Source organism: Geotrypetes seraphini, chromosome 2 (assembly GCF_902459505.1).
Source record: "Geotrypetes seraphini chromosome 2, aGeoSer1.1, whole genome shotgun sequence".
NCBI classification, from domain to species: Eukaryota; Metazoa; Chordata; class Amphibia; order Gymnophiona; family Dermophiidae; genus Geotrypetes; species Geotrypetes seraphini.
This window is the reverse complement of record NC_047085.1, coordinates 158581380-158598113: the sequence shown is the minus strand read 5'-3', so window position 1 is coordinate 158598113 and position 16734 is coordinate 158581380. Positions and strand designations below refer to the sequence as shown.

The 16734-nt window shown below is 40.4% G+C and overlaps 1 protein-coding gene across 2 annotated transcripts in view; it reads right to left on the bottom strand.

Moving 5' to 3' along the window:
- Nucleotides 1-737: 737 nt before the first annotated feature.
- The window catches only part of SEH1L (SEH1 like nucleoporin), a 60182-nt gene continuing 44185 nt past the window's right edge, over nt 738-16734 (bottom strand). Inside the window, exons 8-9 of one of the 2 annotated variants that reach the window (XM_033934130.1) lie at nt 15053-15206; nt 738-1456 (exon numbers count right to left, since the gene is read on the bottom strand). In XM_033934130.1, coding sequence (XP_033790021.1) covers nt 1267-1456; nt 15053-15206 — 344 coding nt within the window. In that variant the 3' untranslated portion in view covers nt 738-1266. Of the gene's footprint in view, nt 3867-15052; nt 15207-16734 lie in introns of both variants that reach the window. The other variant, XM_033934131.1, reaches the window with a different exon arrangement.

Below are 16734 nucleotides of genomic sequence, written 5' to 3'. Positions count from 1 at the left end.
ACAGTGCTCCTATAAATTACAGAAGAGAAACACCAGAAGGTCTCTAGAAACGATTAACCAATGTTAGGCTTTTCCCAGGGAAGAGGCAAGAGAAATTGACTTGAGTCATCTGGAGAGGTTAAGCTGGTCCCAATCTTAGTCCCATCATTTAGTTGCACTTACAGCTAGACTACTGATAGGATGGGCCCCATATCCGTTTAAAAATTGAAATTCCTCACCAGAAGGATATGACATAACCCAGAGGTGGATAGAAAGTCCTGTGAAAGTCTGCTGTGTAGCGCATGCTTCATAACAATGTAAAACCCATACCTGTATATGCATGTGAATGTGACAACACATGGCATGTAGGCACTCAAAAGTGGAGCTTCATAGGATCTTCTTTCTATCCACCTCTGGACAGTACTGTATACTTCTGGTAAGCAATTCTAATTTTTCAGCTGTTATGGGCTTGGAAAACTGTACCCTCTGGGATGTGTGTTGGAGACCACTGGTCTACATATTTATGTCTCACACAGCAGTACACTAGGTCACTCAAAATCTGCACATAATGGGTGTATTTCTTTATTCAGTTTGATAGTGCCTAAACAACACTGCTGGGGCTTTTTCCTCATAAAATCCTAGTTTCAGTGTAATTTCCATCCTTTAACTAATACAAAGATACTGCTGGCATTGACTGGACAATGCTTTCAAGTTACATACACCAACTCAGAGAAAATAATCCAGACCAATGATCATTTTTCAGATTTTATTATCAAATTAGAATTGCAACATTTAAATATTTTAGTTTATGCAGTGAAGTTCAACATAAGTACAGCTATACTATACACAGGAATGACTCACTGAATAAATCAGATTGTTTTCTATAATACATTTGATGACAATTTTCATGACAATACATCTCTGGATTTATCAATGTGATATACAAAACCCCCCACTATATAAGAAAATTAGCATAAAGTTAAACAAATGTTTTTACAGAACAGGCACTTTGAAAGTCAGGCATATGCTAGAGCTTTGCAAGTTAACACTGCTTTTAAATGTAACGATCTCATCATTAGAGGTATAGTAATGCACCTACTGTTCCTCTGATGCTCAAGCCCAAATGCTTTTGATTTCATGGCTTGCATTTTGTTTGTACACACACAAGAAAACTCCTATTTTTTGTCAATATTCTGGAAGGAAAGAAATCAAGGCAAATAAAAGCAGTCAGAAATGGAAATATTTACAAGCATTTAAATAAGGCCTCTCAATTTGGGCTGAACTATATTAGACCCCTTCATTCTCAGGTAAGGGGTTCAGAGGCCGAGAGAGAGATCGTCTGCGAGGGTGAGGATACTGGAAGTTGGTATTGTCAGCATCGCAAGAGTGCTCTATCAGAGGAGGAGGAGGAAGGAGCTGGGCATAACTGGACCATCTCGATCCAGCACGTGGGGGATCCAGAGGGGGAAAGAAATACCTGAAACAATGAAGACAGGAACAAAACACCAAAAGAAAAAGAAAGAAAAACAGAAGAAAAAGAGAAAAGTAGTAAATACAAGGAGAACCAAAGGGGAAAAAAGACATGGTAGAACAAAAAAGCTTTAGTATATCCATGCCAAAACTAAGAAAACATAACAGAAATTAAGACCCCGCTTAAAGACATGATTGTCCCAGCAATCTGGAAAGACTTCTGTAAAGAACGAGAATATTTTCAGCACATCAAAGTCCAAATGTTCATCAAGAGGACTTTGCTAATAAGAACAGCTCTTTATTTATTTAAACAAAGAAAGAAGCCTTGGTAAAGCAAAAAGATGAAAAAACAACTTCCAGCAAATTTCCTTCCAGTAGCTTACATTACCTAATTAGCAAGATGTCTGGTAATGCCTCGTTTTTTTATTACATCAAACATTCAATATCATGTGAGTAATTTCTATCAATTTCATATGAATTTGGATATTTTAATTAACAAAACACATTTTTAATTTTTGGCTTCCATAAAAATACACTGACATGCTGCAATTACTTTGTAGGTACTGTATTTTCAGTAAGACAATCTTTGTGTGTACTTGCTTGTTTTTCTGTAAGAGCCATTATGCTTCAATTGCTGGAAATGCTAACGTATAATGACCAAATATCAGTTCTCGGCCAGGACCTGACTAAGATTCCCACTCGGTGCATTTTTTCTTGAACAATATGAATCATTTAAGTACCATGGTTGACAGGATATAATATGTAATGCCATACTGGAGAAAATAGGAATGCAGCAATAAACTCTGTAAAGGGCTGACACAGAGTCTGAATTATGGTTGTGTATGCCTTTAGATAAATTATCTTATTCTATTTCTACTCCTAAGGACTACCACAGAAAATAGAAGCACACATAAAGATTAAGAAGAGAAAACACCACAGAACCTATAAAGACATTTCCTAAAAACATGTGTCCCCTTTAGCTAGGCTCTTCTTTTGTCTTGAAAGGCAAGAGAAGACCAAGAATAAAGAAATTAGACCTAAATAAAGAACAAAATTAAGCACTATTCTTCTCACCCCATTTCAATTTTTGTGTTAAAGCTCCTCACAAATCATGCACCTGCTGATATAGTCCTCTTTATATCTAACTGATAGCAGTAGCACATGGGAGTAACAAAATCCAATAAGGCATGGAAAACTGTAGAAGATTTAAAGGGGGAAGTACTCCTTCAGCCCTTTTTTGTATCATTTCAGTTATTTTTTCATCATGTTTCTGTCAAAATAAAATTCACAAATTTGTTGTCTCATGAACTGAACTTAAATATTTCATGAAAGCTCTCAACAAGCCCTAGCTTCACTTCCTGACTATTTGAAGGGCTCAGGGTCCCCCTGCCACTATTCAGCCTCAATGTTTTGACAGTTCAGCAACACAATAGGATATGTTCCCAAATATCAAAAGGAAGAGAGACAGGCTAGGGATTGGTAAAACTGTCTATTAACCATGAAAAAATTATTCATATAGTACACGGTAAGGAGATTGAGGAAATATACTGGAGATGAGCAAAATGGACAGTACTATACATTAATTTTCAGAAAAATTTGAAGTCCCATTTCAGAACTCCTGCCCCTACCCCTTTCAATAAATGAAGTGACATGTTACAGCAGGGTTCTCCCAAGAGAGAGAAAACATGTTCAGAAAGGACATATTTTATTTTTAATTATAAATTGCATTGCTGGTTCCTGATATTGCCAGCAATTTGTTTACAAATCATCAGAATGACAAAGTGCAGATGTATATGGTAATCTGAATTAAAAACTTTATAAATGCCCCAAGTACCTCATCTCTCCACAATGCACTTTTCCCTTTACAGATAGAAAAGGGGGGACAGAGATGCTTTAATATACCAGTTACAAAATGGAGCAATACCAAACTAATAATTTGATCTAGCTTTACAGTTGGCATTAACAAATATTGCATAAATTACAAAAAAACTGCATGTAAGATTGCTCTATGAAAGCAAAATAAATCTTAATACCTTTTGCCTTCTGCCCCTAATTTTAATCACAATTCTAAAGAGTCTCATGGCATCCAGTAAGCAGTACTAATAAAAAAAAACACTGAGCAGTCATTTTTGGTGAAATATTTGTCTGCCAGCAGGATACTACTCCAGTTATCAACTCTTTCAGAAGCTCCCATGGCATCAGACTGATGGCTAATATAATCACGATATGCGGTGCAGTTTAAACGTAAAGAGGCCTTTTGAACTGCATTAAGTAGTAAGCAGCTTTCTGGTGTATCTTGGGAGTGATCGAATGGTGCTGGAGAGGGGAAAAATGAGTTCTCTTTCCATTCCTGTGTGCATGCAACAAGCAGCAAAACAGCAAAGTTACTCCCGTTAGCTCGGTATCAGCTGTGTTTTCTGTTAAAAAGGACATAATACAAATGGAGAAGGGAGAAAAAATGCATCACACATCTAGACACACAGTTTAAATCATCAGTATATTGAGTGCAACCTAAAATGTTTTGTAGCTAACGTTAGAACAAAATTCACTAGCAGGGGGCAACTGGTCCCTGAATTGCATTAAGTCTGGATACAGTCTTTTAAAATGTTTATAATTTAAATTTAACACACATTATCAGGGTTCAGGTACACCTCTTCTACTTCATTATATAAGCAAAAAAAAAAAACAGACCTGAAATTAGAACAGACTGATTTTTTTTTCCAAATAGTGAAATACAATAATAGAAAGTTTTTAATTTGTATTAGCAACATATTCTGAAAGCAAAGTATTATAATAATAAGTTCTCCTGCTTCAATAAGGTAGTAGTTCTTGTTCTGCATAACATTCCACATTCAAGCACATGAGTCAATACTGTTCTTCTCCACATCAAAGTACATAACTCAGTGAGTGCCAAACTTTTATCCAATCTGACCCCACTTTATGTTCAAACAATTTTATTGATGAAAATAGCAAAACAACTTAAACAGACTAAACATAGCAAAGTTGAGTAAGAAACAGTGGACATCATCAATCGCAGAGAGAAACAGACATCATTTTATACATAATATGCTAAAAACACCTATCCAACTATTCCCCACTAACAGACCTGGGTCCATAAGCAAAATCAAAGCACACCAGGGCCCTGGACTCATCCATTCATCATCCCTCCCCCCCCCCACTCTGACAGGAAAACAGTTATATCAAATGCTTAATGTACAAAAAGAACCCCCCCCCCAAAAAAAAAAAAAAAGCAAACTGAGAACACCCCCCACCCCATTACCCAACCAAAGAGAACTGGTTCCATTGCCAAATTCAAACAGGTCTCCATCCCCCGGAACTATCATCTGACCCCACTTTAATACTTAAATTTCATCTGACTCCAGGTGATGATTAAAACAAAATGGCAGACCTCCCTTTCCCCTCCCCCTCATTTATCTAGGCATGAGGACTGCGGTCGGCACTGGGTCCTGTGTGTCAGGGTGCCTTTGCAGACCCCAGTGCTCTGCATGGGTTTCCAATCTAACAAAAACCACACACAGGAGAAAGGAACAGATTCTGTGAACCTGCACTGACTCGCAGGCTCCATGCTGACTGCTATCATCGAGTATTGCTTCAAGATGTGGAAGTCATACTGCCATAAAGGCACAAAATGGTGATCACAGCTTTAAAAGATGCCAATGTCCTTTACCTAATCAGAGCACAAAAAAACTTTGGAGGCAGGACTCAATAAAATGGCTGCCATTCAATAACTGCATTGAACCCTATCTGTTCCATTGTGTTTAGGCAGAAGATCCATTGTTTCTGCATGGAGTCTGCATTTAATATCCCCTCCTCTCGAGCCCAGCTGAACTTGGTCAATCATCATACATCTTAAAAAAATCATGTTGAAATTTCAAATAGTGTTGAACCAAAGGAACTTCCATTTTCTTAGCATTCACACAATGGCAATGATAAGAACATATAATAACATAAGAATAGTCTATCTCAGATCTGTACACATAGCTGATAAGCTTGTTAGTTGGGTTATGTTGTTATTTCTTTATACTGTTTTTGTTGTGATGTCATGGACCGCCTGTATTTACCATCTGTGCAGACTTATTATGATTACGAGGTCTATGATTGTATATTCTATGCTAAAATGCTAATAAAACTGATTGAACTTAAAAAAAAAGAATAGTCTTACTGGGTCAGACCAATGGTCTATCAAGCCCAGTAGCCCGTTCTCATGGTAGCCAATCCAGGTCACTAGTACCTGGCCAAAACCCAAGGAGTAGCACATTCCATGCTACTGGTACAGGGCAAGCAGAAGCTTCCCCCATGTCTTTCTCAATAACAGACTATGGACTTTTCCTCCAGGAACTTGTCCAAACCTTTCTTAAAACCAGCTACGCTATCCGCTCTTACCACAACCTCTGGCAACGCATTCCAGAGCTTAACTATTCTCTGAGTGAAAAAAAAATTTCCTCCTATTGGTTTTAAAAGTATTTCCCTGTAACTTCATCGATGGAGTGTCCCCTAGTTTTTGTAATTTTTGATGGAGTGAAAAATTGATCCACTTGTACCTGTTCTACACCATTCAGCACTTTGTATGTTTAAATATATTTATTAAAATTTTCAAAAAACTTGCAAACAAGAAATCACACAGCGATGCAACTCAAGTATTCTTACATATTCACAAGCCAAACCCCATCCCCCCCTCCCCCCCGTAACAATAAAGTCAACCATTCAGCACTTTGTATACTTGAATCATATCTCCCCTCAGTCATCTCTTTCCCAAGCTGCAGAGCCCTAACCTCTTTAGTCTTTCCTCATATGAGAGGAGTTCCATACCCTTTATCATCTTGGTCACTCTTCTTTGAACCTTTTCTAGTGCTGCTATATCCTTTTTTGAGATAAGGAGACCAAAACTGAACACAATACTCAAGGTAAGGTCACACCATTGAGCGATACAGAGGCATTATAACATTCTTAGTCTTGTTTACCATCTCTTTTCTAATAATTCCTAGCATCTTGTTTGCTTTGTTCAACAATTCTGGTTTTAAAGGTGTGAGAAGTTTGAACAATGTATAAAAGATCAAATGGACAATGGATAACATAAACCACCCCTTTCGAGTCAAATGTCACAAATAGAGCAATGTTCACATTTTAAATCTCTTCCACTATTACATCTCTTCTTAGTCCAAATATCAGATTTACCATATTTTCACGCATATAACGCACGCGTTATACACGATTTTACAAACCGAGCATAACCATGCGCGTTATATGCGTGAGCGCGTTGTACAATTTTTTTTTTTACATAGTTTCCCCTCCCGACGTCTGATTCATCCCCCAGCCCTGAAAGCCTGATGCCCCACCCCAAAGGACCGCTCGCACCCCACCCCGTAGGACCGCTCGCACCCCCACCCCGAAGGACCGCTCGCACCCCCCCCCCCCCGACGTCCGATTCATCCCCCAGCCCCCCCCCCCGCACAGAGAAGCAGCCTACCGTTGGTTCCCGATGCCAGTGAGCCCTGCTGCTTCCTCTGCCGGCGGTCCCGCCCCTTCTCTGACGTCAGATTATAAAGGACATTGGCATCTTTTTAAGCTGTGATAGCCATTTTGTGTTTTTGTAACAGTATGAGTTCTACCTCCTGAAACAGCATGCTTGTGAAACAAGCGGCCCTTTGTCAAGGTTGAGAACTCTTCTGGATCTGTCTTGATGGCTTGAGGATTATGCCATTGGAGTGAATATCATGCTTGCTATCAGGCTGCAATCAAAAGACTGAGTTGCAATTGTTACTTCTGGGAGAGAGCTAAGTACTTGTTTCATTTAATCCATGCCGATAGGGATACACTAATTTTTGGAACATTTGCGTTTTCTGAATTATGGACTCTCATGAATAGATTTGCTCATTAATTGGGTTTTTGGGGAATGGTTAATTTTTCTCCTGTGCAGTAGGTTTTTGTTTTGTGAGGGTTTTTTTTTTTTTTTTTTTTTTTAAATCACCATTCTCCTTTTCCTGATTTTACGAATGAGCATTGCATTTGTGCGCTACAGTCCGTTCTCATTATTTGCACATTCACAATTTCGCTTAGCCATAGCTGCTTGCATTGTAACCGCTATTCACTCCATGTGCTCGAGTATTCGCTGACCTCTAAACTTAGAAAAAAAAATCTTTGTTTTCTTTCAGAATCCCATTGGGATTTAAAAGGGTTTTGGGGCCGTTGCCGCACAGTTTTGTAAAGCGGGGGAGGGGGTTAATAATTTATGAAATGTGTGTTCAGTTCTCCAACCAAGTCATAGTACTTGAGACCACCAGTTTAGAGAACCATCAAAGAAACACACAGTCCCCATAAAATGCTATCAAGTATCTCATAAATAATAAATCTTAAAAACTGTCCACATCTGAATTTTGATGTGGTTAACAATCAATCCAGCTAGTTTAATATGTTTTACAGAACATAGTGAATAAAACAATCAACCTATCCCATACAACTTTAATGTCATACCACCTCTCCTTGGTACAATACTTCCATCTCAGAACAAAAACTCTTCCCATATCCCCTAGTCCCCTCCTAAACTCATGACCTGTTAAAGTCCACAATAATTTAATAGATATGCTCAAATGCTCATCTTTTTCTTGATGAAGTTCACCACTTGGTTTTTACGTAAAGCTGTAAGTTTAGATATTCTAAAAAATATAATCTTAGTCAATATAGACTTTAGGCAATAATTGTGCATGAATTTCGGTTGTTTCTGCTTTAAGGTACTTTTTGGCCTAGCCCCCAGATACATATCTGACCTTTTCTCTTTTTCAACCAATCAACATATGAGAAGCTCAAAAGTGAATTTTGTTTCCTCACCAGTTAGAGGATGTAAATTTAAAAGACATTATCAACATCTCTTCTCATATCAGGCAGCATTATGGGGTAAAGAAACAATTACTCATGCTTACGAATACCTATGGGGAATTCAGGAAACACCTAAAAACATCTGTTTCTAAAGTACGTAGGCAGCTGCACTGCACAATCTTTCTCCACAACTGATCGCTAAACTTCAACTCTATTAGTACTACTCAATCTGTAACATTTTTAATCATTGTAAACCGCATAGAACTTCACGGTCCTGCGGTATATAAACTGTTATTATTACTAATAATAATTTCTATAGCGCTGGAAAGTGTATGCAGAGCTGTACATTCAACATGCAACAGATGATCCCTGCTTAGCAGAGCTTACAATCCAATTTAGACAGACAAAACATAAGGGGGGGAGTTTCTTGCAGAGAGTGATAAGATGGACATAGGAGTTGAAAGCAGCATCAAAAAGTGGGCTTTTAGCTTGGATTTGAATACTTCTAGAGACAACACATGACAGAAAGACTCAGGCTGTTTGTTCCATGCATATGGTGCAGCAAGATAAAAAGATGAAGTCTGGAGTAGGCAGTGGAGGAGAAGAGTAGAGATAAGAGGGACTTGCCCAATGAATGGAGTTCATGGGTGGAAGCATAGGAGGAGCTAAGTGAAGAGAGATATTGAGGGGCTGCAGAGTGAGTGCACTTGTAGGTAAGAGGAGTTTCAACTGCATTTGGAAATAGATGGGGAGCCAGTGAAGTGACTTAAGGAGGGGAATAATGTAAGCATGGTGGCTCTCACGGAATATAAGTCGTGCAGCAGAATTTTGCATGGAATGAAGATGAGAGAGATGTTTGAGTGGAATACCTGAGAGAAGCAAGTTGCAGTAATCTAAGCGAGAAATGAGTGTGGATAAGGATTTTGGTAGTGTTCAGAAAGGAGAGGTCAAATTTTGGTAATATTATAGAGGAAGAGAGTGGTGCAGTAGTTAAAGCTACAGCCTCAGCACTCTGAGGTTGTGGGTTCAAACCCACGCTGCTCCTTGTGACCCTGGGCAAGTCACTAAATCCTAAATAAGAAGCAACAGGCTTTAACAGTCTGTTGGATCTGAGCGGTTATGAGCTGACAAAACAAGGAGGAGGAATGTGTTGTCCACAAAGATGGGGGAAGGGAATTTAGGCGGAAAGATAAGAAGCTCAGTTCTAGCCACATTCATTCAGTTCTAGCAGTGATACATCCAGGCAGCAATGTCGGACAGTTAGGCAGAGACTCGGGTCTGGTTTCCTGTAGAGATATTGGGCAGTAGGAACTACATTGGGATGAACTAAAAAATATTTACGGGGATATTAGCCCAACGATTACAACAGTATATGGACCAGTTGGTATTAGACAATCAAGCAGGGTTTATTCAAGGTAGGCAAGCTTTTGATAACATAAGAATGGTCATACATATCTACACAGCGAAAGCTCATAAAGTTCCAGCATTAATAATAGGGATTGATGCAGAAAAAGCCTTCTGATAGGATCTCATAGTCTTAACTCTTAAAAATAATGGAAAAATTGGGCATCACCGATAGATTTTTGTCTTGGGCAAAAATAATCTTTACTAAACCTTTAGCAACCCGCCAAATTAACAGAGCTTACTGTGAGACACTTGAACTGGCTTGGGGAACCCGTTGGAGTTGTGCGCTACAATTCTGTCATTGCCCTTGTCCACATTAAGTGACTTTCTGGCATGTCCCAATGCTCCGTTATCATCCTGGTAATTTCTGGGTGAGAAAAGAAGCATGTGAACTGTTACATGGTACTGCATAACAGTGAAAGCTGAGTGGCTGAGATCTGCAGGGGCTCTAGATCCAACTTCAGTTAAATCAGACGGTTTGAAAGTCTTCGCACCATTGGATCCTTTCCTTGGTCTAGGGTTGCCACCGATTCTTGAACGTCTGCACCAAACTGTGAAACAGAATCCTCCAAAGAGGATGTTTTCTTGGACAGCAGTGGCATAGTGTTTGACCCCAAATCATACCAGTGCTTCTCTGACTGGACCTCTGGTTCCTGCAGATCCACAGACTGTGAAGGGCTTCATCCTGAGGGGATAACCCTCTCTGTGCACCTCCCTGCTGATACCCTATAGGTGGTTTTTTTATATATATATTTGGTAACCTGCATACACCAGGGTCACAAAATTGGGGTCAAAGACCTGCCCTGGATCTTCTGGGGACCCCTCTGCTGATCTGAAATCTGCTGCCTCTCAGGGTCAGGCGCTTCCATACAGCAGCGCTTTGCCAGCGACACGTAGTTGTGGTTTAGGGCCTCTTAACAGTGATTTGAGACCCATCTTTTGTGATTTCTGTGACTTAAGACCCACAGAAGGGACCTAAGCTCATGGCCCCTGCCCATCCCTCATGTGTCCCATGACACACAATATACAGATGCTCCTCAGGCACAGTCCAAAGCAAACTTGGCATGATATAGGGGTAAAACCACCTGAGGAGTCCATTACAATTGATTTAAACCAAAATAGAGGTTGTTTTGGAGACATAGAAGCATACTAAGAATACAACATTATTCTCCTTTACAACAATGTTTAAATTAGATAGAAGATTAGTGTGGTAAGGAGTTCCAAAGTGTAGGTCCTATGACCGAGAAAGAATTCCTGTGGACGCCAAGAAATAGCTGTCTTAATGATGGGATAGTTAGCAGTTGTTGTGGGTGTGAGAATCGGAGGGCTTTCTTTGGGGAGTAATAAACCAGAAAACTGAGTAGGAATGAAGGAAGACCGCAGGATAGCATCTGTAAGAAAGAACATTGTATTTAAAAGGAATATGATATGAAATGGGCAGGATGTGTTCAGCTTTTAGAAAAGGAGTTACTTGATCGAACTTTGGCTGACAATAAAGTAGTCTTACTGCCGTGTTTTGAACTAGCTGAAGCCAGTGAAGCTGATACTTTGGAAGTGATGAGGATGGAATTACAATAGTCCAACTTAGAGAGTACCAAGGAATGAATTAAGATATGGAGTGAACTCATTTGAAGAAAAGTTCTACCTGAAAGGATCTGCTAGAAAGATACTGAGAGAAAGAGAGCTGCAAGTGATACTAAACTGGTAAGTAAAGTACATTTTGTTGGGGTAGGGGAAAAAAACCAAGGGAATGTGTCTTTTCTCTTATAGCCTTTTATCAGAAGATATTCTCATTCCTGCTTCCCCCTAGTGTCCAAAGGCCAAATGGGTAGATATCAGACAGGTTCTGACCAGCAGCACTTACCTTTTCTTAAAGCTTAACGATACTATACAGCAGTAGTCCTCAGCTTTGCTGGAAATTTATCTAACTTGCTTGGTTTTTAGGATAATCACAACGAATATGAAAGATCTGCATCTGTTAAGTCTTTCTCATTTGTACAATACTGAGAAAAAAAAGTTCTTGAACCCATTTGGATTAGCAAAATTTACTCAAAACAATTAGATTGTCATCTAAATCCTAGTAAAAGAGAAAGATAACCCATTATTTGGATTATACAATCAGCATTAAATATCCTTGCAAGAAATAGTAGTATGTGAACCTTTCATTTGTCAAATAGTGGCATTTTCTCAAGCAGCCATGAATTCTATTAAAAGTACCCTGTAACTATTAGTCTATAGTCTCTCATACTAGAAGTAATTTTCAAATCTGTTAATATAAACCTGTTTCAACTTTGACATCTGATGTTTTCTTTCATGAACAATTACAAGTCATGACATGTTTCAGTAGGATTTAGATTGGGACTTCGACTTGGCCAATCCAAAACATGGAATTTCTCCTTAACTATTCTGTAGTATATTTACTTAAATGTTGTAATGCTCATGAATGGTTGGCTTGACATCCTCTTCTCAAATGTTCTGACATACAAGGAGGAATTCATTATTCTAGCAATGACGACAAACCATCTAGTCCCTGATACAGCAAAGCAGTTCCACACCACACTATCCTTGATAGATGGAATGAGGTTCTTATTTTGATGAAAACGAGGCACACTCTACCAAACAAAATGTTTGTCATTATTCCCAGAATGTTCAACATTTAAGTTTTATCTGTTTAGAGAACATGCAAGAAATCTTGTGGGTAATCCAGATCTTTTTTGATAAACCCAAACAGGCAGAAATGTTTTGGGGGGTTTTTAATTAGTAAGTTCCTCCTAGCTATCCTTGCATTAATTCCATTCCCATTCAGTTAGCTCTCCACTTTTTCCAGACACGGCTGAAAGGTAAAGCAGTCAGAGTATTCTCGGACAATGCTACAGTGGTGGCGTAAGTCTTGGGGGAACCAAGAGTTTTTCTCTGAAGCTGGTAGCCCAATTGTTCTTTTAGTGGGCAAAACGCCACCTGCAGGCAATAACAGCGGCACATGTAGTGGGAGTGAACAATGTCCAAGTCGACTACCTCAGCAGGCAGACACTGGATCCAGGGGAATGGGCTTTGTCCCAAAGAGCATTCAACTGCATTCTTAGATGCTGGGGAAAATTTGGATCTCATGGCGTACGTGGACAATAAGAAAGCCCCTCAGTTTCTTAGTCGAAGATTCGAGTCAGGAAGTGTTGGAATGGATGTTCTTGTGCAACCTTGGCCAGCAAGAGAACTGTTATATGTGTTACCATTGTGGGCGAGGATAGGCAGAGCCATTCGTAGGATAAGCCAGTGAGTCTCACGTCTATAATGTGTAAAGTCATGGAAACACTGATCAAACGGAATCTTGACACAATCCTAGATGAGGAAAACCTACGTGATCCCCACCAACACGGGTTCACCCAGGGTAGATCCTGCCAATCCAATCTTATTAGCTTTTTTGACTGGGTTACTAGACAACTGGATGCCGGGGAGGCACTGGACGTGGTGTATTTGGACTTCAGTAAAGCATTTGATAGCGTCCCACACCGAAGATTATTGAACAAGCTGAAATCGATGGGCTTGGGAGACACTCTAACCAAATGGGTTGGGGACTGGCTGAGCGGTAGAGTACAGAGGGTGGTGGTGAACGGTACCCCATCAGAACCGTCGGACGTGCTCAGTGGAGTACCGCAGGGCCCGATTTTATTCAACTTATTCATAAGAGATATGACGCAAGGGCTTAGGGGAAAGGTATCACTGTTCGCCGATGACGCCAAAATTTGCAACATTGTAGGCAACAGCTTATTACCTAACAATATGACACAGGACTTACTGCTGCTGGAAAGATGGTCAACGACTTGGCAGCTAGACTTCAATGCTAAAAAATGCAAGGTAATGCACCTGGGTAAGAGAAACCCGCGCAGAACTTATGCACTAAATGGAGAGACCTTGGTTAGGACCACGGCAGAACGTGATCTAGGAGTGATTATTAGTGAAGACATGAAGGCTGCCAATCAAGTGGAGAAGGCTTCCTCCAGGGCAAGACAAATGATGTGTTGTATCCGCAGAGGTTTTGGCAGCAGGAGACCTGAAGTCATTATTCCATTGTACAGATCCATGGTGAGGCCTCACTTGGAGTACTGTGTTCAATTCTGGAGACCACACTACCGTAAGGACATGCTGAGGATCGAGTCAGTTCAGCGAATGGCCACCAGGATGGTCTCGGGGCTAAAGGATCTAACGTATGAAGAAAGACTAAAGAAGTTGCGGCTGTACTCACTTGAGGAACGAAGAAAGAGGAGAGACATGATTGAAACGTTTAAGTACATTACGGGTCGCATTGAGTCGGAAGATGATATCTTCTGTCTTATGGGTCCCTCGACCACCAGAGGGCATCCGCTGAAGATCAGAGGAGGGAATTTTCAAGGAGACTCCAGAAAGTACTTCTTCACCGAAAGAGTGGTGGATCAGTGGAACAAACTCCCACTGCAGGTTGTTGAAGCCAGCAGCGTGAAGGATTTTAAGAGTAAATGGGATGCTCACGTGGGATCTTTAAGGGAGTAAATTCGGGAGCGAATACTTTGGAATGGGCAGACTTGGTGGGCTATAGCCCTTTTCTGCCACTATGTTTCTATTCGTAGAATAGCGACCTATCGGTGATTGATAGTCCTCATAGTGCTGGACTGGCAGCATCACCCATGGTATGCGGATCTGGTCCATTTGCAGCAGGACAGCTGCCTTAAGACTACTGCTGCATCATGGAACTCGTCACAGAGGCCCATAGCATTAGACAATCCAAAATGCTTTGGTCTTACAGCATGACTATTGAGCATGAAACCTTAGCGCAGAAAGGATATTCAGAAATAGTGATATCGACTCTCCTTAGTTCTAGAAAGCCAGCAACAGTGGTGGCCTAAGCTAAAGTGTGGAGAATTTTTCAGCACTGGTAAGCAGTTGGATCGTTTCCAGCCTTCCATTCCTGAGGTCCTCTCATTCCTGGAGGAAGGATTGGAGAAGGACTTGGTAGATGGATCTCTTAAAGTTCAAGTAGCTAGTCTTTCACGCTTTCAGGCCAGAGGAGATTGAGCATCTCTAGCTTTCATCCAGATGTTTCCAGGTTCCTGAAGAGAGCACTGAGGCTCCACCCTCAGGTGAGGCTACCATTTCCAAAGTGGAATCTTAATATTATATTACAGGCCTTCACTAAACCCAGGTCTTTTTTTTCTATTTCGTTTTTTTAGGATGCATGATTGGCTTACATTAAAATAAAAGCTCACTATCAGTGCTTACTAGTATGAAATTCTGCATTAACATATCAAAAGACCATTAGAGCTACAATAAAACAGTAAAGGAAAACATACTGGGTAACACTAGTAAAATCTAGTGCTCATCTTGGTAAGCCTACCTGCCAGCAGATGATCCATTTAGTGAATTCTGTATGTTTGGGTTTGTTGAGCCTAAAGAGGTATTAAAAATTCCTTGTTGAGCAGAACCACTGTTGACAGGGCTCCCATCACCTTTCAGTATGCCAGTGCACTTCCAATTGTCCATGTAATTAGCTGTTGAAAAATCAAATAAATGAATGCTATTATTTACTGAGGAAAGATATAGAATTTATAAAACCACAATGTAAAAAGAGATTATGTTCTTACCTTTGATAATATATTTTCCAGGAGATAGGTGTGTAATTCTGGACAAGTGGGTTATCTCCCCATGGCTGCAAGCCATATGCAGAAGGAATCCACTCCGGATTTTTTTCTGCGACCCTCCTACATCACTAGGAGCTCTACTGCCACCTGCAGTTAGTATCTAAGCATGCAAGAGCTCCACTGAAATTATGTGAAGCAATGGAAAATGGGAAACTTCCCAAACCAATAAACTGTTCTCCTTGAACATAATAAACACTTGATCAATCAATTAACAACTCACCCAACAGAAGCATTAAAGGAGTTCAGGAAGTTTCCCCTGTAGATGCTAAAACATTCTATACAGCATTCTTTAGAGTCCAAAGGGACGATTGGCATCCAAGATACATACTTGGAGAAGAATAAACAGAATGAGACAATAGGCAGACAAAGGAAGGACTGGGCAGGGGTCCAGAATGACAAATCTATCGACTGGAAAAGACATTATCAAGGTAAGAACATAATCTCTTTTCCCAGTGCAATAGGTGTATCATTCTGGATAAGCGGGACGTACAAAAGCAGTTCCAGAAGTCTAGGGCAGGCTGACTGAACCAGCCCCTAACACCGAGGACCCAAAGGCAGAGTCCTCTCTTGCCATCTCATCCACCCTGTAAAACTTGGAAAACGTCTGTAGAGTGGACCAAGTCGCAGCTCTACAAATCCCTGCTGGATAGACTGCCCTAGCTTCTGTCCAAGACAAAGCTATACTTCTGTTCGAATGCATTTTATCAGAAACAGGGGACTGTTTCCCACAGATAATGTATTGTAGGCTGACAAAATGGCTGTATGGATCTATCTGGAAATCGTGACCTTGGAAGCAGGTACGCCTCGCTTAGTTGAATGAGACAGCACAAACAGATGGTCATAGAGTCTAAACTCCTTGGTGGTGACTTCCAGGTAATGAAGAAGCACTTTTCTCACATCCAACTTCTTCAAAACATGGTCCTGTTTCTTAGACCCTGTGGACTGGAATACAGGTAAGCAGGCTTCCTGATTAACATGATACGCCAAAACCACCTTCAGCAAAAAAGAAGGAACAGTGCTTAGGGAGATTTTAAGGAAAGGCTCTCTACAAGAAAGAGCCTGGAGCTCCAAGACTTGTCTCGCTGAGATCACTGAGATCACCACTATCAGAAAACTACCTTTAGTGTCAAGTCCAAGAGGGACGCTTCTTCCAGTGGCTCAAAAGGAGCTTTGTTGAGGCCTTGCAGAACTACATTAAGGTCTCACAAAGGGAGCGGTGGTTTGATTGATGGGTCTGATGCAAAGAGGGTTCATCAAAAATCTGGTGATGTCTGGATGAGACACCAGCATAGGTTTGTGGTCCCAAATCCTGAAACATGAGAGCCCTGCTACTTAGACCTGAAGGGAAGTAATGGCGAGGCCCTTGTTGAGGCCGGCT